This window comes from Microtus ochrogaster, chromosome 4, assembly GCF_000317375.1.
Source record: "Microtus ochrogaster isolate Prairie Vole_2 chromosome 4, MicOch1.0, whole genome shotgun sequence".
In the NCBI taxonomy this organism is placed as follows: Eukaryota; Metazoa; Chordata; class Mammalia; order Rodentia; family Cricetidae; genus Microtus; species Microtus ochrogaster.
The window spans coordinates 6,229,290-6,254,784 of record NC_022011.1 but is presented as its reverse complement, the minus strand read 5'-3'; the positions used below and the strand labels follow the sequence as shown (position 1 = coordinate 6,254,784).

Below are 25,495 nucleotides of genomic sequence, written 5' to 3'. Positions count from 1 at the left end.
AAGAAAAAGGAAAAGGGAAATGCCCTACAGACGGATCTTATGGAGACATTTTCTCAACTGAGGTGCTCTTTTCTCTGATGACTCTAGTTCCTGTCAAATTGACATCAAACTAGCCAGCACAAGGCCTTAAGCCAAAGCCAAGGAGAGGCTTAGGAAATCAAACCAGCACCCTGAGAATACTGCATCCATAGGGGAAAGATGGGGAAAAAAAGACGTACACATTTTGCCAACACAGAGAAGCAAGAAACGTTGATCCATTCTTGACCTGTGGGAGTGAGGAGAGGAGGGGAGGGTTTTCTTTGAGAATGAGAAAGCTAAAATCTTTCCCTTACATAGGTTTGGAACCTGAGTTTTTGCTGCCCAGAACCTGGAACACTCATGCCTTATGCTGCTGATGTTCTAATTACATCCTCTGAACTCAGAACAGAAATAAATGCAGAACCGCAGCCAAGGCATGAAGAGATTTGTCTTTTAAAAATTCTCCAAACTAAGAATCAGAAATTGGCAAACATGGTCAATGTTTCAATAACATATTAAATATGTCTATATTTATGGTAGAGCATATGTCTATAATCCTGAAACTCAAAAGCCAAAACAGGAAGACTGAGCTCAATGCCATTCTGGTCTCGTGGCAGGCAGTTCACAGCCATCTGTAACTCTACTTCCAGGGGTCTGACACCTTCTTCTGGACCCCACAGGCACCTGACACACATGTACACAGACATACACATAGCCAAAACATGCACATAAAATGCAATAATAAATTTTAAAAAAAAAGAAATAATAGGAATGTATGCTTAGCCCAAATCAAGTGGTATCCTAGGTTGCTAAACTATTCCCTAAGCTTGTCTGTCCCAACATGATACCTTTTTTCACAAGGAAAAAAATCCAGCATATATATGAAGAAAATACCAAAACAAACAAAAGAATTAAGAAAATTCCTGAGGCACAAAACACTGAGAATGCAGCTGTTAGTAATGTTGCTTGCCTATCATGTGCAAAGTTCTGGGTCTGAGCCTCATCGCTGCAAAAACTGGGTGCAGTGGTGTGTTTATGTAATCCTAAAACTCATAAGGGGAAGCAGGAAGAACAAAAATTCAAGATCATCCTTGTCAACACAATGATTTTGAGGCTCTCCAGGGATACATGAAACCCTATCTCAAACAAAAGAATATGAAAAACAAAACAACAAATAACCATAAAATTGATAAAAGAAGAAACAAAGATCAATAATGAGAATTCAGAAAATAAAAAATTTCCAGGTGTGGTAGGCCACACCTTTAATTCCAGGACCAGGAGGTGGTGGCAGATAGATCAGCCTCGTCTCCATAGTGAGTCCCAAGACAACCAGGTTACATAGAAAGACACTGTCAGAACGGAAGGAAGACATGGAACAGAACAGAAATCACACTCCTTGTGAAAAATAAATAAATAAAATAGACAACCCATAAAAAGGAAGAAACAAAAATAGTGCAAATATAAAAAATAGATCTTTAGAAGATCATGAGGAAAACATGACCGTTAATACTAAAATTTAGGAAAGTTGAAATAAAATAATTTACTAGGAAAATATAAAATACCAGTTCAAATAAAGAGAAAGGTGAATAAGTCCACACAGATGGATGTCTTCTCTGCTCATGTCATCTGGTAGCTTTATTATTTGTTGCATTTAAATCATTTGACCCATGCATTAGGGTACCCTGGGAAGCAACGCTTCTGCCTCACTATCCTGGCCATTAGTTAAATAATTTGTCAACACCATAACTCTGTTTATTATTTTATTGGTTAGTTAATCTTTTTTGAGACTCATCTGAAGTGTCATTTTTATCAATTTTTTTTAAAAACAAGTGTGAAATTCAATTCTAGTCTTTACATCCTATTCCATTGGTCTTTTTCCTTTTTCTCTCTTTTGAAAGGTTGTGTGATATATTATATCTTCTGATATCTATTTCCATTTTGAAATCAGATATTAGATTAAGAATAAGCATGGGTAGTAATGGCCCGTGCCTTTAATCCCAGCACTCCGGAGACAGGTGAATCATTATGACTTCAACGCCAGCTTTATTGACAGAACGAGTTCCAGGACAACCAGGGCTATATGGAGAAATCCTGTCCTGAAAAACAAAAATAACAACAACAACAACAACAACAAAGAGTTAACATAGGCCTTCCTTAGAGTGAAAGAAGAGACTAGACCCGGCTGTGGTGGCACAGGCCTTTAATCCCAGCACTCGGGAAGGAGGAGCAGGATGATCTCTGTGAGTTTGAGGCCAGCCTCATCTACAGAGTGAGTTCCAGGACAACAAGAACTACACACAAAGAAACCCTGTCGGAAAAAAAAAATTAAATATTAGCCCACCAATATAACAGTGTATTAGAAAGCAATCTATCACAGTGAGCAGCATCCATGTCAGGACCGCAAATATGGTTTTGTCTTCAAATTTTAATAATACACTTTTACTCTATCGTATTTGTAACAAAAAATATTTTAAGTTGTAAAAAAAACTATTTGGTAATAATGAATAGTAATTTTAAAAAGCTCGTACGAAATGAAGAATAAAGGACACATCCAATTTTAATAAATATCTACCCAAATATTCAACAAACATTGCATTTCTTGGTGTTTCTAGGTGTTTGTTTAGAAATCCTCCCAATTCTTACATCTTTTAAATTGTAACCTGAGTAAAATGTAACAAGAAAACCCAGGTACATAGAGACTGGGATGGAGAAACAAGGATTGCTCCTTTGTAACATGAGCCTCTTTACAAAAAACACCCAAAAAATCTGCAGCCTCAGTCGAACTAAGTGGGTGATTAAGATTCCCAGAGACCCAACATCAGTGTTCTACTTGTCAGCAGAAGCAGTGAGAACATGTAACCTTAGAACAATGTAGAGACTCCTGGATGTCTAGGAATAAACCTACTGAAAGACAAGTTAAACTGGTGAATGAACACCAAAGGAAAACCAAAATGAATATGGACTGAATTCCCAGGTATGAAATTATTACCGTAGCGATAGCAGTTCAATTCAGAATTGAGTTCTTGAATCTGCAAAAGGCATTGCAGGTGAACAGGGCTTTCTACAGAACGTTACAAGGTGATATAAAAGTCTTTGGTCAGCAGTGACTACAGAAACTTTGTAACCAATCAAAGTACTGGAAATATTGGCCTGTTGAACACTCAAAGACACAAATGGTGCATCCTATGTCACCCTCGCTGAGGCTCAGCCAACATCTTCCAAAGGGTGATCTCTGGCTTCTAGACATGGTCCATGTGGCTGTTACGCTCTTCAACTCTGAACGGCTGGGATTACATAAACAGAATTTGGCTCATTAATGCCCTTCGTGGAAGCGACAGATGCTCATGTCCTACAACCTGAAGATTTATATGTAGTGAAAGACTGATGCAGAAAGGGGAGACATTTTTCTTCAGTACGGTAGCCACTGGTAGGGCTCCTGTGCTTCTGTATACAAATTTTCACCCATGCACCTCAAAACAACCACAGTGAAACACAATGGGACACACACGCACACAAACGCGCGCGCGCACGCACACACACATACACACACATGCACACACACACACACAAGGGCAGGGAGGCGGGGAGAAGGTAGAAATAGTTGTGAAGAAGAATAGCCAAAGTGGGAAGAAAGACAAAGAGAAGGTAACGGGGGGGGGGGATGTGTTCAATTCCTTTCTATTCATGTTCAAAAATATAATAAGGGGGTTGGAGAGATGGCTCAGTGGTTAAGAGCACTGACTGTTCTTCCAGAGGACCCACGTTCAATTCCCAGAACCTACATGGTATCTAACAACTGTAGCTCCAAGATATACCTTCAAACAGACATTCATGCAGGCAAAACACCAATGCAAATAAAATAAAAACAAATAAATTATTAAATAAAATATAATCAGCCCATTATTAAGTATAACTTAACATGAGCTAATAAAAACATTACAAATAAAATTATTTGGAAAAATGAAAAGAATTACAAAAATGGATTTGCCCAACCAAATGCAAGAGTTACCCTAAGTTTTGGTGCTAGATCATGGATTAACTAATGGAATTGTTACAAATGGAATGTTTGTGTCCTCCCTAGATGTTTGTGTCCCCCTCCCTGAGATGGGGCCTTTGAGGAAGCAACTAAGCATAAACAGAAAACTTAAGGTTGGGACCCTGATCCAAAACCATTAGTATTATTACAGGAAGTGACAGGTTCTAGAACCTGTCTCCAATGGAAAGTCATATGAAGATAGAGAGGGAAGGGCAGCTGCCTCCAGCCAGGGAGAGCGCTCTGGTGCCTCGCTCCTGGTCTTCCAGTCTCCAGAAGGCCAGAGGATAAACATCTGTAGTTTAAGCCACCCAGCCTACTGTGTTTTATAATGAATGGTGTGCTAACATAGAGGTAGATCAGAGGATTCCAAGTTACACTCATCCAGTGACTTATATATGACAGAGGAAGCATTGAAAACACTGGGACAGCAGCTGGACAGTTGGCTAAGCAGTTAAGAGCACTGGCTGTTCCTGCAGAGGACCCAGCTGGGTTCCCAGCACCCATGCACCCCACAAGCTGCTGTAACTCTAGTTCCAGGGAATCCAGTGCCCTCTCTGGCCTTCTCAGGCACTACACACATTTGGCAGATTACACACATACAGCCAACACACTCATAGACCTAAGATGAAAAGAAGCAAAACTGTTTTTGTAAGACAGGTGGACAAAATATTCAATGTGAGTACCAAGGAATATTGACAGGAGAGATTGTACATCCCATTAAAATTAAAAACAACTTAAAATTTAGACATTCTATAAAAAAATAACTAATAGAAAATGGGGAAAGAAAGTATTTATTCTAAGCATAAATGCTTAGAATTTTGGTTGGTTTTATTCTGTGTTGGGAGAAGAGAGCTTGTATGTGGTAAAGGAATACCAAATCCCCAAGGAATGAAAGAAAAAAAATCGACGAAGGAAGCAATCAGGGAAGGCGGTCCAGGGGGTAAGGCAGGGTTAGGTGAAGAGGGGACTTCAAGGCTCCCAGAGAGCAAGGACATCCTCCCAGCAATACTGCTCGTGGAAACTCTGGAGAGGACAGTACAGAAATGATGAGGGGAAGTACCTAACACATACCTTGAAGTAGTCTGTTTATGCATTTATTTACATGATTATTGATAGGCACCAGACACCTGGTTTTGTAGACAAGATGGCATCTTGTGTCTCACCTGGGCTGACAGCAGGTAAGTTTGGACTCTGTCCTCTACCCGCAGAGGCCAGCAGGGAGCCATGGCTGACCTGCTTGGCCAGAAACATATTTACCTTTGTATATTTTGTTTTAAATTATCAGGGTTGTGCAGGGGCATTTGGTCATGGTTACATGGAGTAAACTGTCTGGGGTGGGTGGGGCACAACTTTTTAAGACCAGCTTATCTCTTCCCCTTTCAGGACCTCTTCAACGACCTCTTCTCCTGCGTGTTCCTCGTAGGTGGCGTAGTGTTTGCTACGAAAGCCAGACGAGTGATGCCAAAGCCCTACTTAATAGCTGTGGTGAGGTGTTTCTGCTCAGTCCTGTGCCCTGCTTAATAGCCATGGTGAGGTGCTTCTGCTGAGCAGTGGATCTCCTCAAATCAGCCTCACAAATGTCCTGGGATCAAGGCTGGGTTGCAGCGCTGACTCTGTGGAGCGCTGGTCCAGCCTGATCTGCAGCACTGCAAAAACCTCATGTGTATCTATAACACTGGTACTCAGGAGGTAGAGGCAGAGGATCCAAAGTCCTTGGCTCAATAATGAGTTCAAGGCAAACCTGGGATACATGAGACACTGTCTCAAGCAAATAAACAAACAAAACTTGGGGGTGAAAGCAAATTTAAGACGTTGCTCAATGTTTCTAATGGAGAAGACACATTTTTAAAGGTGGTGTCTAGGAAGGCAGACAAGTTACCTGTCACCCTCCCTCATCTTTGTCCAAAGGAAAAAATATAAACCAGATGAGGGGCACTGGGCATGGAACCAGGGAGAGCAGACTGAGGGTGAGTCTGGGAGGGAGACATTTAGGGGTACACTGTGCATCACCTCCAAGGATAGACTTGGTAGGGAATCTGTACCTTCCTTCTAGGTGTGTGATGAAAATCATGAACATCCATTTGTTTCCCTAGATCCTTATGGGAATTGCAGCATTTTTTGCTGTGGTTGACTTATGTCTTCAAAGGAGACATCTCAAAGGCAAGAAGATCCGAAAGTATGCTCTGCTTGCTCCAGACAAGAATGGCAAAATGCCGGACCCAAAACTACAAGCAATGCTGGAGGCCAAAGAGGAAGAGGAGGCACGGCAAAAGGAGAAGGAAGAGAAGGAGAAACTGGAAAGAGAAAAACAAATGAAGGAGAAGGAGAAGAAGGAGAAGGAGAAGGAGAAGAAAAAGCAGCAGAAAAAGCAGAAGAAATGACTGGACATCAACACTTGTGGTCAGGAATGGCAGCAAGTTTTGTGGCCAGGCCTTTCGACATGCTCTCCTGTTGGCATCTTAGCCTCATTTTCTTTTCCATCAATAAACACCTCTTGGAAAGTAAATTTCCTGTTTAAACAAATTTTATACTAAAAGTTAGACAATATCTGTCCAGTGCATTTCATCCCACAGAAACTCCTGGAGATTTCAGTGCTGAGAGAAGGTCCCCAGTGGTCGTGATCTACGGGTTGAGAACCACTGCCCTAGCTGGTCTAGCCACCCTCAGGGAATCTTCCTCCAGAAGGGAAAAGGGAAGACAGCTGAGCCTGAAATGGAGAATTAACAAACAGTGCTGCTCAGTGCTCATGGCAGACTTTCTCATCTCAGCTGTGCCCGACACAGGCCTTAGCTCCACTCCCTTGTCTCGGGAATTCAAAAAATGGAACCCACGGACAAGGCTGAGTCCCAAAGAGGTTTTTTACTATTATAGACAGAAAGCTTGGGGACTAGGGAGACAGATTTTTGGTTAAAGCATCCTGCACGTAGAGAGGACCCCAGGTAGGGTGGCTGACAACTACCTGTAACCCCAATTCCACAATCCAACTGCCTCTTCAGGCTTCCACATGCCAACTACCCTCATATGCACATACCCCCCACACAGAAAAGCATACAGACAAAGAATAAGCCTTTAACAAAATATAAAAGGGAAAGCTTAAAGATGAAAAATTAAAGATTTGGGGCAGAGGATCTAGAGAGATGGCTCATCGGTTAAGAGCACTGGCTGCTTTTCCAGGGACCCAGGTTCAGTTGTCAGCACCCGATGGTGGCTCACAAGCATCTGTGGCTCCAGTTTCAGGGACCTGACACCCTTTTCTGATCTCCATGGGCACCACACACACATGTGGCATAGATACATGCCTGGAGGTAAAATGCCCATACAGGGAATGAAACCACAAGATAGCTGCTTGCCCTGGCTGTGCAGACAACAGAGCCAAACCAGTCAGAGCTGCAGCTAGGCCTCAGGCTAGCTTCTTTCTTGCCTCGAGCCCTCTAAGTGAGCCTGAATTTTCCTGTTGCAGCCTGTCTCTAACAGCCTCCTGATGCCAACCCAACTCCACAGGCCCCAAACTCCAGAGGAGCCTGGATACCCACAACTGGCTGGCTTTTCCACGCGTGCAGCTTCTGCGCATTCTCCTTCTCCCCATGGGTTGCGGACTCCCCTGGATACCTCTCCTCTGACACACTAGGTTAGTCGCCTCTACACCAGCTCAGGCTACCAGTGCTGTGGTCACCACACACTCGCAGCTCACAGCTCTACATGGGCAGTGACTGCTGCCCTTAGCCAAGGCTGGACACTGCCTGTGTTCTCTGCCCAACCACGCTACATAATGACAGTCAGCCTCACCCTTCAATGTCATAATCAGCAGATCTGGAGAGATACCTGGGAATTCTTAGAGAGGGAAATTGATTTAAAAAAAAAAAGAGGGCAGGTCACCCCACGTTAAAAATGGGACTATATATAATATATATATGTAGGGAGTTAGGTCTGTGAATAGTTTCACAATGGATGATTTGAAAATGGACTGATTAAATGTTAATTCAGAATCAACTTAGCTGGGATTGAGGTAATGTCAATTATAATCATTACCATTTTTGTTAATTCTTGTTTGATCCCTAAAAAATTGTTTGATATTGGTGCCAAATTAAAAAAAAATAACTAATAAGATATAATTCTTAGAAGTACAGACTAATGATATTAAGAAAAATATTTATACAGAGACAGAGGAGTTTAAAGCAGAAGTTATCATACCATTGTATAATGTAACTAAAGAGGAGGGGCCCGAGGTTGTTAGAAAACCAACCTTAATTTATCCAGTTACCACTCAGGAATGACCACCAGATGCTAGGCATCCCCAAGTCTATTCAGAAGTTAACTGGCATCCTTTAGAAATGTTAGGTTGGGAGAGATTTAAGGAAGCAATAATTTCATATGGTATACATTCACCTTTTGTGAAGCAGATGAAAACTTTGGTGAGGACCATTATGCTGATGTGAAAAGACATATTATATTTGATGATCACGCCTTGGCCCTATGCTGTCCTGCAGCTTTAAATGATTGAGACAAGATTGAAGAATCAGGAAAGGGGTCTGAGTAATTTACTAAAATGATACTAGGCCACCTAAAAAACCTTCAATGATTTTTGTACAAAGACTGACTTTAGGTGTAAATAGAATGATATCAGATTCGACAGTCAGATGAATATTAATTGAATCTTTTGCTTTTGGAAATTTTAATTCAGAATGTAAAGGGGTGATGAGGCCGTTAAAGGCAAGTTCAGTACCCACACGTGAATGGATTAGAAATACAACTGATATCGGATCTCATGCTTATGATGATACTTGGATAGGAGTAGTGACTTCTAAAAATTTCAAGAAAAATCAAAAGGTTAGATGTGTTAATTGTGGTAAACCAGGTCATCTGAAAAGGGACTGTAGGCAAGGCATTCCTAGGAACAATGATATTTTTCTAGAGAGAATCCAAACAGAAGGCCTCCACCTTCTGGAACATGCAGGGGTGGCAAAGGCCAACACTAAATTAATGAAGGGATAAGTAAAGTAACCCTTTGCTGTCAGGAAATGCCATAGAAGGGCTATTGCAGGCTGCCATGTAAAATTTAATTCAATCATCCCCTGTCAACACCGGAAAATACTTAATTAATTAATTAATTAAAAGACTTAATGCCTGTTGTGAAAAACCATACTGCTCTGGATGACAAAACAGCTTCAGAAGACAAAACAAAATTTTCAGGAGAAACCGGAAAGCAAATATTTTGGCACACTTACATAAATGATCAAAGACCAAAGTTAAAACTATGAAAAAATAGCCTTGTAATTGAGAGTTTGGTAGACACAGGGGAAGATATAATAATAATCATATGAAAGTCTTGGCATCCAAATTGGCCTCTTCAGGAGGTAAGTGTTCAGCTTTTAGGGACTGTAAATTTATCTCAGGTAAAACAAAACACAAAATGAGCAAATGCACAGGCCCAGGGCAGAGAAGACAATTAAAGCAGGTGTGGATAACACAACAATGGATTTATAGGAATATGGTTTGTTACAGTGATGGAATACCCAGAAAACATTCCTCTAATCTCAGAAACAAATTATCAACTAACATATGTTTCTGAGAAAAATATTAGAAGGCATTATAAAGAGCAGTCACTGACCATTCAGGTTGTACATAAACAGGGTACAACAGCTGCTAATCTTTTAAAGGTACAAATAGCCCTACATTTAAAATGGTTGACAGACAAACCTGTATGGATGGAACAATGGCCTTGGACATCAGAAAAATTACAGGCACTCGAACGGCTGATACAGGAGCAGCTAAGTGCTCAACATATTAAAGAATCAACCAGTCCTTGGAATTCTCCTCTATTTGTAATTAAAAAGAAATCTGGAAAATGGGAGAATGGTAACAGATATAAGAGCCATTAATCAGGTGATCCAGCCAATGGGAGCTTTACAGTCTGGAGTTCCCTAATCTTCTTTATTACCTAATGGATGGTCTATTATAGTGATTGGTTTAGGAGACTGTTTTTTTATTATACCTTTGCAAGATAAGGATAGAGAAAAATGTGCCTTCATAGAGCCTACTTATAAGAAATCTCAACCTCTTAAAAGATACCAGTGGAAAAATCTGTCCACAAGGAATGCTAAACAGCCCTACCTTGGGAAGCAGAAAAAGACAAGATCTCCTGAGTAAATTGGGAGCATGGGGACCTTGGGAGAGAACTGAAGGGGAGGGGAGAGGCAGGGAGCAGGGAAAAATGTAGAGCTCAATAAAAATCAATTAAAAAATAGAGAAAATAAAAACAGCCCTACCTTGTGACAATATTTTATAGAGCAGCCATTTGAAATAATTTCTAATTGGTTTCCTCAATCTAAAATTTACAGTTGCATGGATGATATCTTACTGGTTGATTCAGATGCAGATACCTTGGAGAAAATGTTTGAAGAAGTAAAGAAATATTTTCCATGTTGAGGATTACAAATTGCTCTTGAAAAAAAAATAGAGGAGATTCTATTAATTACCTCTATATAAGAAAGATTTACAAAGTATCCAATCACAGAAAGTACAAATCAGGAGAGATCAATTATAAACTCTAAATGATTTTAAAAATTGCTAGGAGATATCAATTGGCTATGGCCCACAATTGGATTGACAACTCAAGATCTAAGTAATGTATTTCAAATTGTACTAGGCAATAAGGACTTAAACAGTCCAAGAAAGTTATCAGCTGACGTTGAGAGAGAATTGGCTTTGGTAGAAAAGAAATTACATAATGCACACGTGGATCATTTGAGTTGATTGCATTGTGGTTATTTTACCTTCTACACATTCTCCTACTGGAATTCTAATGCAGAGCAAAGATAATGCCTTTAAATGACTAATTTTACCACACAGAGTAAAATATTAAAGATCTATGCAGAAAAGTTTCCTGAATTGATTCTGAAAGAAAAATTAAGACTTCATCAATTAGTAGGAATAGACCAAGCAGAAATTGTGGTACCTTTTACTAATTCTGAAATTTCCTCACTATGGGACAGAAAGAAACATTGGCCAAGAGCTTTCAGTAATTTTGGGGAGAGATTAGCAACAAACAAATATCCCCAAAGCAAGAGACTTCAGATTACAAAGAGAACTAATTGGATCCTTCCTCACATTGTACAGGGAACACCAATTTCTGGAGCACCACATTTTATACTGGTGCAAACAAATCAGGAAAGGCAGGTTATCAGTCAAGAAATTTAAGTAAAATGGCCCAAAGCCCTTCTGATTCTGTTCAAAAGTCAAAATTACATGTTATTCCCACTGTATTGTTAGATTTTCCAGAACCTCTTAATATAGTTACTGACTGTCAATGTGCAGAGTTGTTTTACACATTGAAACTGCTGAACTTATTCCAGATGATTCAGAATTAACTTTTTTATTTATTCAAATACAAGAAAAAAATCAGAACTAGAAATCATCCCCTGTATATAACACATATCAGATCCCATATGGGTCTAGCAGGCCCTCTAGCCCACAGTAGTGATGAAACTGGTCAACTATTTCCTCTGAATTTCATAAAAAACATCATGTTAATAGCAAAGTTTTGAAGATTCTCCCATCACTTAGTAAAAGCCAAGGAAATTATAAGGAAATATCCTACATGTTCTCTTTATGACTGGCCATCATTTTGCTGGAGTTAAGAGAAGATGTCACAGCAGTTCACCATCATCTTGATTAGAGATGGCCACGTAAAATAAGTCTCACAGGAGACAACAGATCTACAGGACAATATTGATTGAGGTAGATTTTTATATGATAATTCATGTCCTCCCCTAAAAACAAGGTGTATAAGAAAATAAGATTTAAAATATTAAAGCTGCACCCCAATGCCTTTATACTCAAGAATGTACCTTGCCCTACCACTTAAACTTTGCAATTTAAAAGTCACCCAGGTGATGACGGTTTTAAAGACATAAAGGGATCACAGAAAACTGTTGAGGCTTGTGTGGGAGCCCACGCAGGACTCAGTTTCCACCTGGAGCCAACTCTGACTTAAAAGTCATTTGAGTTCAAGCTTGCCTGCTCTGCTTGCTCCAGCATCTCTGAGGGCTGTGAGAAAGTTCTGATTAAGCCCATGGGAAAGAGCATTTTACCCAGGAAAGAGAGCACATTATCTATGAAGATACAGGAGAGTGAATGCCAGCCGAAAGCACATCCAGATTAAAAAAAAAAAAAGAAAGAAAAGAAAGAAACTGCTTGCTGCTAGCAGAATTTACATGAGAGATATGAACCTTGTGGGGGCCGAGAAATGCAGGCCCATTTCCCACCTTATCTGCTGGTCAGAGAGTTTGGGGAATAACAAGGCTTAACCACACCTTCTAGCACAGGAGGTGGCAGCCCGGGCCCTTTTTGAAGTTACATGAACTTGGTGCCATCCTGACAGGTGGTCAGGATGTGCCGATGTATCTCTGCTCCTTTGACTGTAACTATGAGGTCCCCTGGGGAGGAGGTGTTTTCTGCCCACGTGACCAAGCGTTGACCAAGTGACCTGAGTCATCCCGCTACCTAGGAACAGAAGGCTGATAATGGGAAGAATGTGCTCTCAAGTTAACGAAAGCCTTTGTTACCTTCTCCCCCAGTTTACATTTCTTATCAAAGCTGTGGAAAAATAAACGTGGGGGATCTTGAGATCTGAATAATCCCGGAAACTCCCTCCCAATACTGTCCTAGGTTTTCAGACTTAATATTTTTATGCATCTTCATATTGCTCACTTATATTTCTTCAATTCCCATGCCTCTATCCTGTCAAGAAGTGGTTTTCGTTGACACAGAACCTGCTTGCACTTTCTCCCCAAAACAGTGCAGAGAGGCGATTAGCTGATTCTTTGTCCTGCCTTCTGCCTCTAGTCTGTATAAGAGCAAGTTCTGAAATAAACTCTTGGCTGTTTGGCTGTTTTGACTTAACCAAACAGACCTCCTGAATCTATCCTGTGTTTTCTGCCTCAGTTTCTTTCATCTGACATTTCCCTAACTTTAATGCCCTCCAATCCAGGTACCATGACTAATTTTGTAGGAGCAGGCTCCAACAGGTTTGCAAATGTACGGCAGCACTAGAGTCCCAAAGAGAGTCCAGTTACAAGGATGGACCGTAACCGTTTTAGAAATTCCAGTGCCAGGTGATAGTCACTAGAAGCACCAGATACAGTGAAATGGAGCAGGCTGAGATCTAAAAGGTAGGCTATGTATATGCTGTCGAGGGTGGGGCCAAAGAGATACTTTATTTTTGATATTGCAGGAAGACATTTAAGAGATTTTAATTTGCCGGGCGATGGTGGCGCACGCCTTTAATCCCAGCACTCGGGAGGCAGAGGCAGGCGGATCTCTGTGAGTTCGAGACCAGCCTGGTCTACAGAGCTAGTTTCAGGACAGGCTCCAAAGCCACAGAGAAACCCTGTCTCGAAAAAAACCAAAAAAAAAAAAAAAAAAAAAAAAGAGAGAGAGAGATTTTAATTTTAAAAATATTTAAAATTATAAGGCTATGAGACATTCATGCTTATAAAATGTTTTATATTGTTAATATTTGGAATTAAAATAAAGGGTCACAGCCATCAGCACTAAATGCTAACCAGAAACTGGGATGTTCATTTCTTGTAATGCAGCAAGACAATGACCTAAACAGTTTGGCAAAGGGCTTGAAACAGTTTCTCAGTCCACTGAGTCGCGATCCTTTGGGGGCTAAAAAACCTTTTTACAGGGATAGCCTAGGACCATCTGCATGTCAGATGTTTTCATTAAGATTCATAACAACAACAATACAACAGCAACGTGAACATTGTTGTGTGGGTGGAGGGTCACCACTGTAATGATTTCAGCCACATAAGGCTGATACTTCCAGGTTCTAGGGGTCATGCAGGTGCAGACAAGGCCTCAGGTGAAGTGCCTAAAGGCCCCCTGGGATGTTAAAGGGCCCTGTGTGATCCACATATGACTCAGCTAAGCCCTTTGTGCACGAGTGGTTGCATCATCCCCCTATGACTCAGCTAAGCCCTTGCGGGCATGCATGAGCCCCATCATCTGTGTATGACGTAACCACGTCAAACCCCTGTGCGCATGCACTAGGCAGCTTTTAAAAGCTGGATGCACCATCTTCCTCTCTCTAAACACTGAATTCCCAGGCCTGTGCATGCCCCTCTAATAAACTTCTAAGTGGATTTGATGCGTGTTCCGTGTTTCCTTCTCACTTGCGCCAGGTAATTTTAACCACAACATGGGAAACTATATTAAAAGGTCAAAGCTGCTAACCTATTGTAGAACGTTAAGAACTACAAGTTAGCGCATGCCTTTAATCCCAGCACTCGGGAGGCAAAGGCAGGCGGATCTCTGTGAGTTTGAGGCCAGCCTGGTCTACAAGAGCTAGTTCCAGGACAGGCACCAAAACTATAGAGAAACCCTGTCTCAGAAAAAAAAAAAAGAAAAGAAATACAAGTTAATATCGATCCTTATAAATGGTCGTTTGTTAATTATAGACATGCTAACTACTACTGATATAATTAATTACAGGGATAAAACTTTCTTAGTTCCCTGTATATTATTTCAAAAGTTAAGCTTAAAATAAGAAACAAGGTTATCTATTCAAATATACCTGTGTAGCCCAAAAATACTTCATAGATCTGCAGAATATGGCATTTAAAATGTTTATTAAAAGTTTATGATATCAGACAGAGACTCCCAGATCCTGGCAGTGACCTAAGGTCTCCAATGAAGATTATGGGGCACCATAATGTTCCCACCTAGATTTAATAACCCTGACTATTGGGCAAGATGTCCCAATGTAACATCTGCTGCCAGGACCTGGCCCAGACTGTGGACAAGCAACAGGACACTGGAGAATAGATGGAAACCCTTTTGCCTAGACAAAATGAGGTTGGTTTTACCCACGTTCCTCCACAGAAAAGACTCTCATCTTGTGAGCCTGGTGAAGACCACTATTCTGGTACTTCTGCCTCCAAATATGGACTAGTCGCTGTCATTATTAATAGATTAGAAAGCTGCTTGGTCTGTACTCTGTATCTTTCTGGGATCTCTGATAGTATTGATGGCTACGCTCTTTGCTTTTGCATACTTTTGAGTCTGGGGTCTTGCCTCAGTGTGTCCTTGGACCCTTCCATTGTGTGTGCAGGCGTGTGTGACTCCGCACATGGAGGCCAGAAGGGGCTTCACGGGGTTCTCCTCTGTCACTCCCCACCTGTTCTTTGAGGCAGTCTTTCCCTGATGTAGGCATATCAGTTTCTCCCCGAGGCTGGAAGCCAACAAGGCCTAGTGACCCTCCCATCTCTGCCCACCTCAGAGTTGGAGTCAAAAATACCAGGGGAAATGCCTGGCTTGTCACATGGAATTGGAACCCTAGTCAGCATCAGTACGGAACAGCAATCACTGCTAACAGCTGAGGAAACTCTCCTGCTCCCACCCACCCCCTTTACAGTGTGCCGATTTAGTCAACATTCTCCTCTGGTAAGTTACCTGTTTGCATCTCTGGGCCATTCCCTCGTTATTGAGTTTCAATTGACAGCCACATTTTTTTTTCGCAGCACAAATCAGAAGTGGGTGTCTCTCTCTTGGACCCCTCACTTGTCCTCCTTGGGTACTGTGAGTGAAAACTGGGTTACCAGGGTCTCATCCTTCCAAGTCCTGTTCCAGGCAGCCTCTGACCAATGTCCTCCTTTCTCTTTAGTGAACTTGGCTATCCTCTAACCCAGCCAGTAAGTCCCAGGACTCCTCTTTACTTTATTTAATTTTTGGATTGTGAGCCTAGCCTTTAACTACTGAGCCCTATTTTTATTTATTTTTATCTTAATGTATGTTTTGTCTGCATGGTTGTGAGTGTACCATGCCATGAAGTATCCAGAGAGTCCAGAAGGAGGTGTCAGGCCACTCCTTGACCCAGAACTGTTACAGATGGTTGTATGCTACCGTGTGAGTGCTGGGAATTGAACCTTTGCAAGAGCAGCAAGTGCTCTTAACAGCTGAGCCATCTCTCCAGCCCTGCCATTCATCCTATTTAGGGCTATCTGGTACAACCTGCCCCCTACCCTAAGCAGCTGGGGCTTCCTCACATCCTGAGTTTCTTGTACCGCTTCCGGATGTACAAGGGAATGTAGGAAATGTCGTCCTTAAGACATCACAGTGCCTTACCATCAGTGCGGAGAAAAGCTTCATCAGGTAAGACGGTAGCAATGGGAGATGGAAGGACAGCTCGTGTAATAATGTGCTTGGTGCATGAGGACCTCAGCTGGATCTGAGTCGAATCCCACATATAGTGGTCATACCAGTTCTGGGAAGACAGAAACAAAACATCTGGAGCTCATTGGCCAGGTAAGTTTTGTGGAATTCCCATGCACTTGTAGTCCAATGAGGTTTTTGTCTCAAAAAATAAGAGACCCCTAGCAGCACCTAGACGCAAGAGTATGCGCACACACACACACACACACACACATACACACACACGACACACACGTCCGCATGCGCACACCCATGGTTAGAAGGGTCAGATGTCCAAAGGCCCTGTGGCGTCTGTTTGCATGAGGAAGCATCAATTTGTGTGAGGGGGCCGTGGGAGGAAGCAAGATTAGTGATTTAAGCACATCTGGCTGACAAGGAAGAAAGCAGAGGCCTCTTAAAGAGCCCCACAACAGTTCAGGGAGCCAGAGTGTGCGACTTTTGGGTGGCAAGAGAGCCTCGATGATGGGCTAGTGGTGAGGGAGGACAAGGACAATTCCCAGATCTCTCGTTAGTCCAGCACAGGAAGAACCCAAGCCTCAGGCAGTTAACAAAAGAGGCCCGGAAGGCGGACAGGCTGAGAACTGACGGGAGTGTGGCCAGGGAAATGACCGGGGAAACTCCGAGCTGAGAGGGGAGATGGGTTAGCCAAGGACCTGCAGGAGGGTGGCGGGGAAGTAGTGGGGAAACTCCTGTAGGGACACAGCAAGAGCTGACAGCTTGCTTAGAGCCGAGCCAGGAGAGGACCAGGTGAAGAATCTGCCCTCGAGATGTCTAGGCTCCTGGACGGTGTAGGGCACAAAGTCAGTTCAAGCTTAGACAGAGAGCAGAGTCGCTAAGAAGGGACAGTTAGGTGGTCGGCGCTTCGGTGCGCTCAGGGGAGACAATACGTGGGTCTGGGTCCACCAGGGTGGGGTGCGGAGACAAACGATACTGGAAAACTCCAGGCCAGTAGGCCGCACAGAGCACACCCGGCTGCTGGGGTCCGAGGGGACTGGGAGGACCTGGGTACAGAATCCAAGGGGGCGGGGCGGAGTGGAGAGATGAGGAGGTGGGCCCTAGAAGGCAGTGTGGAAAGGGGTGGGAGAATGGGGCAGGAAATAGGCAGGGCAGGGTAAAGGAGGTCGTGGGGGAGGGAGGGACGGGAATGTTGGGGGAGAGGTAGTAGGGAGGTGGAGATTGTGGGGGAGGGCCAGGGATGGGCGGAGAGGCAGTGTGGTTCAGGGGGTCAATGGTTGGGGAAGTGGGCGCGGCTGAGTCGAAGGGGGAAATGAGAATGAAGGATGGGTGGGGGAGGATCCTAGGGCTAGTGAGAGGCGGAGGGTGGAAGTAGAAGGATGGAAGGCGGGGAGAGACAGACTGGGCTAAGTCTAAGGGGTAGTGGGGGTGGGGGTGGCGTTGGTTGGGGGCGGGATATGGGCCGGGAAGAGTCAGAAGGGCTGTAGGGGAGGCGGAGATGGGAAAGGGAGGATGGGGGAGGAGGGATGGGCAGGACAGCATCCCAGGGACTTTGTGGGGGTGGTTGGAGAATGGAGGGCGGGAGGGTGGGCGGAGCAGGGTCCGAGGGGCAGTTGTGGGTGGGGATGGGGGGGGGAGAGGATTGAAGGTGCTGGAGGCGGGGCAGCCGAGGATGAGTCCCGGGGCCTAGTCTAACTCCACTTTTTCTCCTTCCGCACAGCACAGCGGGTTTCCGCTTCCCTCCAGGGCACTGGGTGAGGCAGTGAGGCCGAAACTCGACGAGGTAGCGCCGCTATGTGGCCCCCGGACGCAGAGCCGGAGCCCGATCCGGAGTCCGCGGACCGCCCCCGAAGTGGCAGGACCGTGCCCGGGCTCCGCGCCCTGCTGCCTGCGCGCGCCTTCCTCTGCTCGCTCAAAGGCCGCCTCCTGCTGGCCGAGTCGGTGAGTGCGCGGGTTCCCCGGGTGCCCGAAGCCCGGTCCCTGCACCCCTAGCCCTGGTTTCTGCGCCCCCAGCCCAGGAGAGTCTCTCCAAGTTGGGCCACTGCCCCCAAACTTCCGACGGCTTCTATGTAGTTGAGCGGGAGTCAAATTCAGGCGGGAGCCGTGGTTTGCCTGGCTTCTCCAGCCTACGGAGTTCTCGAAAGGGACCAGAGGACAAGGGTTCGGGGACCTGGTCCATGCGGGCGCCGCGGCCTAGCCGCCGTGTGACCTCGAGCTCCTCCTCTCGCTTAGAGCTCCTTCAAGCCTCGGTCTCCTGTTCTGCACAGCCTCCCACCTCCCTGGTTGAGACCCGGCTACCCGTGGGGTGCAGATCCTGCGGAGTGGGTGAGACCGGGGCTGCATAGAGAAGATGCAGACAGACTGCTGTCCCAGGGTGGCGAGTCAGCGGGGTGACCTCATTCCCTTCTTCCTCCCTCCCCAGCCACACTCCTTCCTCCTTCCCCCCTTGTCCCCACCCGACGAGGGAGGTCTCCTTTGTCCTAACAACACTCCTGCATCAGCGCGTGTGGGGCGGGAACTGGCACGGGGCCTATGGGGATGTTAAGAGGGGCGGGAGGAAGGAGGAAACAGCCCATGGCGACAGCCATTTGTTGCTTAGATCCCTAGCAACTTGATATCTGATCTGTACCCACTTGAGGGGGGAGGGGCGGATGGGAGATGAGAGAACCAGAAAGTGCCTTTAACTGCGTCTAGGAAATTTGACAGGTGACTCAATCGAGGGGCCCTGAGAAAAGATGGGAGGGTTTCTGCCCTAGGACTATTCCCTTGTACCCCAGGACACATGGTGGCGGCATCAATCCCGAGGTCACCAGTAGACCCCAATACTTTGTTCCTAAGTGAGGTACCAGGCAGACCTAGAGCCCTCTCTTAGACTGGCCATCTCAGATCTCTGGAAGTCACGAGGCGAGGGTGGGGAGGGATTTGAATTACAGACCACTGAGGAGGCTTCTGTCCTACCCTACCTAGTACCCCTTCATGGATAAGGGGTGAGTGCCAGCCAGAACTCACAAGATATCCTTGACTTAGTCGGCCTAGGTGTCAGAAATCCAGGCCTAGGAAAATAGGAAGGGAAAGGGGTGAGTTCAGCGTGTATAGGGGAGCCGCTCCTAATCCTTCCTCTTCTTGGTCCCAATGCAAGTCGGAAGTCGGCCATGGATAGGAAACTAGGGGAATTGGCCACTAAGAATTGGGGAATGAGAAAAGAGGAGAGACCTAAGAGCAGCCTTTTAGCAAATACAGTGGGAGCTGATGACTGGCTACCTCAAAAAGTCTTTCTCTAAGCCTTAGCTTCCTGTTTGCCCGGGGCAGTTCAGCTTCCTCCATGGCATGTTCAGGGGAAGGGAAGAATGGGGTCCCAGAGACCATCAGTTCATTTGTCAGAAGCAGCCATGGTAGTTCGTTCCTATAGGACATCCGCGTTTCCCCCTTCGGCCCCTTAAACTACTGAGCCGTGGACAGACTCAAAGCCGGCCATAGTGGTAGACATGCGCAAAGACACGGAGGCCTTTAATGCCCTAAGTACAGATGTGATACCCTATTAACTGGGTGACACCAAGTCTGCGGCTTTAAAAGATAGGCCGTGGGTGGCACATGAGTGGCGGTGAGGAGCAGAGAAGTCTAGAAGTCTTAGACAGAACCAGCGAGAACTGGGCTTGAAACGCCTCTTGTTTCCCTGCCCTGCACAAAGTCTGCAGGACTCACCAGTAACCTCGGCATCCCCCACCCTACAACCCTGTGGACCAGGCTTCTGTAGATCGGTGTAGCCAGCCCCACCTGAATGGTACAGCAGGGACCCACAATCAAGGCTGTCTCCAAAGGAGTTAGAATTTTGTTGAGATAGGGTTTCATGTATCCCAAGCTGCCTAAAACTTTCTGTATGAAACTGAGGATGACTTTGAACCTCTGCTCTTCCTGCCTCCACATCCCAAAGTGCTAGTCACAGGCTTGTGCCACCAAGCCTGGTCTATGCGGTGCATAGGAACGAACCCAGAGCTTTGTGTGTAGTAGGCAAGAACTTTACCAGCTGAACTGCATTGCATTGCTAGCCTCGTGCATAGGTTTAAAAAAAAAAAAAGATTTGCAGATGCACGAAAGTTACAAAACATCCCTGCCTCTACCACGTGAACTGTACCGTGGTTAACACTGCTCTGCCTCCTTTATTCTCTGTGTCCATCAACCTCCCTTGTGCTTTCATACATTCAAACTCGGTTGTAGACATCAGTGCGTTTCAGCTTCAAACACTTCGGCGTGCACATCATCGTCCAGTGAAGTTAGGGTTTTCATGAAAAGTACACCTCTTAGGTACCGGTAGGGGTGCGAGTTTTGAAAGCAGTAGCTTTTAGCTCTGGCTTGCCCCCTTGTGGACACAGCTGAGTTAGGTACGGTCCACTGCAGAGTCAGGAAAGAAGCTGGCCTGGGGGGGTTGGGTAGGCTAGAGCTTCAAGATGGGGTCCTAGCAGGGATTCAGCAAGGTATGGGGACTCAGGGTCCTAGCCTGGCCTGGAGGGGGGGGGGGGGGGGCTGGCAAGAATGTTTGACTGTCCTTGCTCTTCCGCAGGGACTCTCATTCATTACCTTCATCTGCTACGTGGTGTCCTCGGCATCTGCCTTCCTCACGGTACCTCTGCTGGAGTTCCTGTTGGCTGTTTACTTCCTCTTTGCTGATGCCATGCAGCTGAATGACAAGTGGCAGGGCCTGTGCTGGCCCATGATGGTAAGGATCCCGGGACCCAAGAGGAAGGGGTTGGCTGTCACCTGAAGAATCTGGGGTTCTGCAACTCAGCCTCCACCCCTGCCCACCCAGCAGCACTGGGGCAGTGGGACCTGATAAGTTGTAAGTCCCCCGGCCCCCTGCGTTGTTCTGTGAAGCTGGGCACCCAAAGAAGGCTCCTGACCACCAGGTGGAGCTGTTGCTCTGGTCTTGGAGAAGGAATGTGCCTCAGCCACAAGCATTCAAGCCATTTTCAGCAGGGTGGAGTCACAGAGGACTTGTGGGACTTCCTAGATTCTAGTCAACTGGCACCTGCCCTTGTTTGATCACCCGAGGACCTTACAGTCCCGAGAGTGCCCTTTAATGGATAAAATGGATCATAGAAAATGGGTCGCAAAGGTTCCCTTGAATTTATCTCCAGCATCCATGTAACCACCTGGTGGCAGCTGCCCTCACTGTAGCCCCACCCTAAGGACTAAACAGAGACTAGGATCATAAACGGATCTCACTGTAGCAAGGTCAAGCCTCTTGGAAAGCTAGACTTTCTCCACTTCCCATTTGTGCCAAACTGCAGAGCCATGATAGCATAGTAAACAACCCATTTGCTACCCACAGCGCAGAGAAAACTCAGCGGGACCGAGAATGGGGCAATATAAGCTACTGGAAGCCTGCAGAACAAAACACATGAAGAACAGATTAGGGCCAGGGCATACAGGTGGAGCTGGGACAGGGACTCGTGAGTGCTAGGGCTGATTGTGTTGGTTGCCCGTGCTGTGGCACCTTCAGTGTGGACATGTCTCTCTCTCCCCAGGACTTCCTGCGCTGTGTCACGGCTGCCCTCATCTACTTCGTCATCTCCATCACAGCTGTCGCCAAATACTCAGATGGAGCTTACAAAGCAGCTGGAGTGAGTGGCTGCCCTGCCCCCTAGTGGACTTACCCAGCAGTGCCCTTTCCCTGGCGCTCCAGGTCATCCCCCTTGGCACTGGCTTCTACAGTGGGACCCGGGCAGATTCTGCACCTGCTTAGGCACTGGGTCCCTATGTGGTCTCTGCCATGCCAGTCTAGTTAAAAGTTTAGTCTGTCCTGAGTTGAGTGGCTGTGTCTTCCAGGCTCACAGCCCATCTCCCCTATCTGCCATAACTCAGAAAGGCTGTGCCTGTCCATCTGTCCTGGTTGGGGCATTTCCTCATTGCTGCTTGCATATGCCCAGTCTCTTGGTCCATGAGCCCAATCTTCATGATGCTTCCGTCCACCCTGTCCATATGCCATATGCCATGCGTGTATCCCACAGGTTTTTGGCTTTTTTGCCACAATTGTGTTTGCAATTGACTTCTACCTGATCTTTAATGAAGTGGCCAAATTCCTCAAGCAAGGAGACTCTGCGAATGAGACCACAGCCCAAGAGACAGCAGGAGGTGAGTGGCCACTCCGCACGGTTTCTGAGAATCCCCACTGATCCCTTCTAGGATCGCTGTAGGGCTCTGCCCTTCCTTGGGGACACCTGGTTAGTTTGAGGCTGAAGTAGGAAGTGTCTCTGAGATCAATCCATCTGAGACCAACACACTACGCCCTCTTTCCCCTTTCCCGCTTGGAAACCCACAGTACCCAGGCAGACACAGGCACAGTGGGCTTGGTTTTTGTTGTTGTTGTGTTTGAAATAGAACCTCACTCTGTTGTAACTCACTGGCTCAGAACTCATTTTGTAGCCCAGGCTGGTCTCAAACTCATAGCACCCCTTACCTGACTTGTTTGGATCTTTTTTTTCTCCAAAGAACATCAATCTGGGCCAAGTACTTCTCTGGAGCAGGCCATCAGTACTGTGTGGCTAGACAGAGTTGATCTCAGGGCTGATCCTGGCTGTAGGATCTTCCCCATTGTACTAAATATCTGAAGTAGGACCTAGATGGCTAGGTTTAGAGGCTACTAGTTTCCTGTTGGGATTCCTAGACACTGTCCCGCTGCTAAAAAGTGAATGTCATTGGAAACTCATTCCTGGTCTGTAGCAAACAGGTTAAATGCTCCTGGATATTGTCTTCTAGCTTTGGGACCTGCAGCAAATGCTGGCCAACCAGCTCAGGGATTGGAGCATAATGTTCATGGAGACATGCATTTTGAATATTTGGTGTGGTTTTAATATAAGACAGTAGTTTTGCTGCAAAAGTATTTATAATTGGTCTATATGTTAGCTATGACTATAACAAGCTTGTCTTACTTATACACCCCTCGCTAATGGATGAGGGGTAAGAACTAGGGCTTGGAGAGGTGATGAGCATTAAAATACAGCCACCATTGCTAGGGTCAGGTACTAGTAAGGCATGAGATTCCAGAAGGTTCTACAGAATAATCTTTAATGGTGTGATTCCAGGAGCCTTTAAAGTTATATCACTAATTGACTTTAACATGACAAAATGTTTTATATTCATCTCACAATATAAAATAAACAGCTAAACCCACAAAATACATTTACAAAACAACAACCAAAAAACTTGTCCATTTTCTAGTGTATTTTAGTTCAGGAACAAGAAATTGTTGTCTTTGCCTTGTCCTGCTGAATGGGGGTGGAGAAAAGGGTGCAATTGTACAACTCTGACATCCTCAGGTGAGAAGGGACATCCTGGGAAAGATGCATTTGGACTTTGGGCTGAAGAGAAGGCCCAGCCTGTCACTATGGGAAAAGCTGGGCCCAGGGCTCCTGCTGGCAGTGCCCCCTCCTACCCACACTCCAGGGACTATTGCCAACACTCTCTACTTTCCTTTCAGATCATTCCAACTCCAGCTCTGATTCCGACTCAGACTGAGAAGGCCTGTGTGCGCCTGTGCCTGGCGCCACTCAGGCCTGCCATCCATACCGTCCTGATGGGGCTGCAGGAGCATGACAGTGGACGCCCACAGGAGAGCAGACCGAGGAGCTCCAAGATTATGGCCCCTGAGCCTCACACTCAAATTGGCTGTGCTGGCTTAGCACTGCTGAGCTGGCGCCTGAGAAGACTGAATATCCTGCCTTCTCCCGTTTCTGTCCTGAAGACCTGAGCCTTTGAACCTCGCTGCCCCATGGGAGCAGAGCAGACATCACACGGAGCCAGTCACTGCGGTTCAGGCAGCTGCGGTTCAGGCAGCTGCGTGGGGAGTGGTCACAGCAGGCTGACCCACCCAGCCCCGGTGGGCTCTGCATGGAGGGCTCCTGTTCACACCTGCACTTTGTTGAGAGGACTTTCAGGAATCTTTGTTCAAGAAGTTTCCCTCCTCGCTGTAAAACAGGGAGAAACCCAACTAGCCAAGTCTTCCATTGTGGGTCTGAGACCTTTTCAGCAAAGAGCCCAAAGACCTGTCTGTCTACCAGGGCAGTGGCAGTGACAAAGTCACATGTGGCTGGGCGGGCCCAGTCAAGCCCTCTCCTCCTGGGAGCCACCTGGACAGGCCTGCTGACATGGGCCTTCTCTGTGTTCACCTGGGGGTTGATACTGTGTGTGTCTTTGATGTTTTCTAACTTTTTTTTATAACTTTTTTATTCAAAAGCAATGTAACAAATGGCATTTCTGTGGCCCGAGAGGCCCCATGAATGAGCCAGAGCTCTGGGCCCATGTCTTAAGCTGTCTGTAACCTTCCTACCTTGCATGTAAATCCCCTCCCTAAAAGAATGCCACAATGGATTAAAAACAAAGTGCCTACCTGCTCAGAGTGTGCCCGACTGAGAAACGCACCCGCCGCCTGCAATAACTGCCCATTTCAATGGCCACGGTCCCGCCGCCTGCAATAACTGCCCATTTCAATGGCCACGGTCCCGCCGCCTGCAATAACTGCCCATTTCAATGGCCACGGTGGGTCCTGGTGGCTGCCGGCAGTGGTGCGGCAGTATTCCTCTCTGCTGGGCAGCAGCATCTGACCACCACTGCCTTTTACTCATCTTAGTGAGGCAGTGAAGGGTGAGCAGGCAGCCTGGTTAGGATGGTGTGTCCTCCAACAACCAAAACCTGGGTCTTGAGCAAGGGAGCTCAGAGCAGCTGCTATGAGGAACCCAGTCACCACTCAAGCCCAAGTGCCAGGGGAGCGGCAAAGCCTTCTGCACACCATCACTGGAAACGCACACTAAAACACATGGACAGCCAGAAGCAGAGGCAGAGAGGCTGTGCAAAGCCCTGGAGCCTGGCAAACTGGTTACAGCCTGTTGACTGTGGCTCTGTCACCTCTACAGAGCAAATTTGTTTGCAGAAGTGAGGAGAAAGGAGAGACTAAAACATTTTTATGTGTCCATTTATTAAACAAGAACTCCTTCATGACAATACAGTATTCATTAGTGATTAGTGTCGAAAATTATTTCCCTCTACATACAAAAATACAGATTTGAACACTATGAAAACAATCAAGACAAGTACCATGAAAAATTGGTCCTTCAAAGGAAAGTGGGGAGGCTGAGGGCAGTGTGAGGCTTTGTTGGCTGTCAGGGGCAAATCAAGGGGAGCAAACGCCATGGGGCTCCCACATCACTTATTTCAAGCACGGGGTAAAACCCGAGAGTTGGGGGGCTCACCCACAGTGGCCATGTCCAATGGGCCAGG

General features: G+C 45.8%; 2 protein-coding genes across 2 annotated transcripts in view; both read left to right on the top strand.

The window, feature by feature from the left end:
• The window catches only part of Cmtm2 (CKLF like MARVEL transmembrane domain containing 2), a gene marked incomplete at its 3' end in the record, with an annotated part of 9,294 nt that extends 2,970 nt beyond the window's left edge, over positions 1 to 6,324 (top strand). The window contains exons 3-4 of the mRNA XM_005345630.2: positions 5,438 to 5,539; positions 6,148 to 6,324. Coding sequence (XP_005345687.2) covers positions 5,438 to 5,539; positions 6,148 to 6,324 — 279 coding nt within the window. The remainder of the gene's footprint in view (positions 1 to 5,437; positions 5,540 to 6,147) is intronic.
• An 11,538-nt stretch (positions 6,325 to 17,862) lies between these two features.
• Positions 17,863 to 25,219, top strand: Cmtm3 (CKLF like MARVEL transmembrane domain containing 3). Its single transcript, XM_005345532.3, has 5 exons — positions 17,863 to 18,166; positions 20,784 to 20,939; positions 21,748 to 21,843; positions 22,231 to 22,354; positions 23,700 to 25,219. The coding sequence occupies exons 1-5, from the start codon at positions 18,020 to 18,022 to the stop codon at positions 23,735 to 23,737; spliced, it is 561 nt and encodes a 186-aa protein (XP_005345589.1). The 5' UTR covers positions 17,863 to 18,019; the 3' UTR covers positions 23,738 to 25,219.
• Positions 25,220 to 25,495: the final 276 nt, after the last annotated feature.

What these genes read in the sequence shown, in the direction of transcription:
- Cmtm3 (XM_005345532.3), top strand. Translation starts at nt 18,020, where the DNA reads ATGTGGCCCCCGGACGCAGAGCCGGAGCCCGATCCGGAGTCCGCGGAC. An exon ending in GCCTCCTGCTGGCCGAGTCG is followed by an intron (nt 18,167 to 20,783) that starts GTGAGTGCGCGG and finishes GCTCTTCCGCAG; the next exon opens with GGACTCTCATTCATTACCTT. An exon ending in GCCTGTGCTGGCCCATGATG is followed by an intron (nt 20,940 to 21,747) that starts GTAAGGATCCCG and finishes CTCTCTCCCCAG; the next exon opens with GACTTCCTGCGCTGTGTCAC.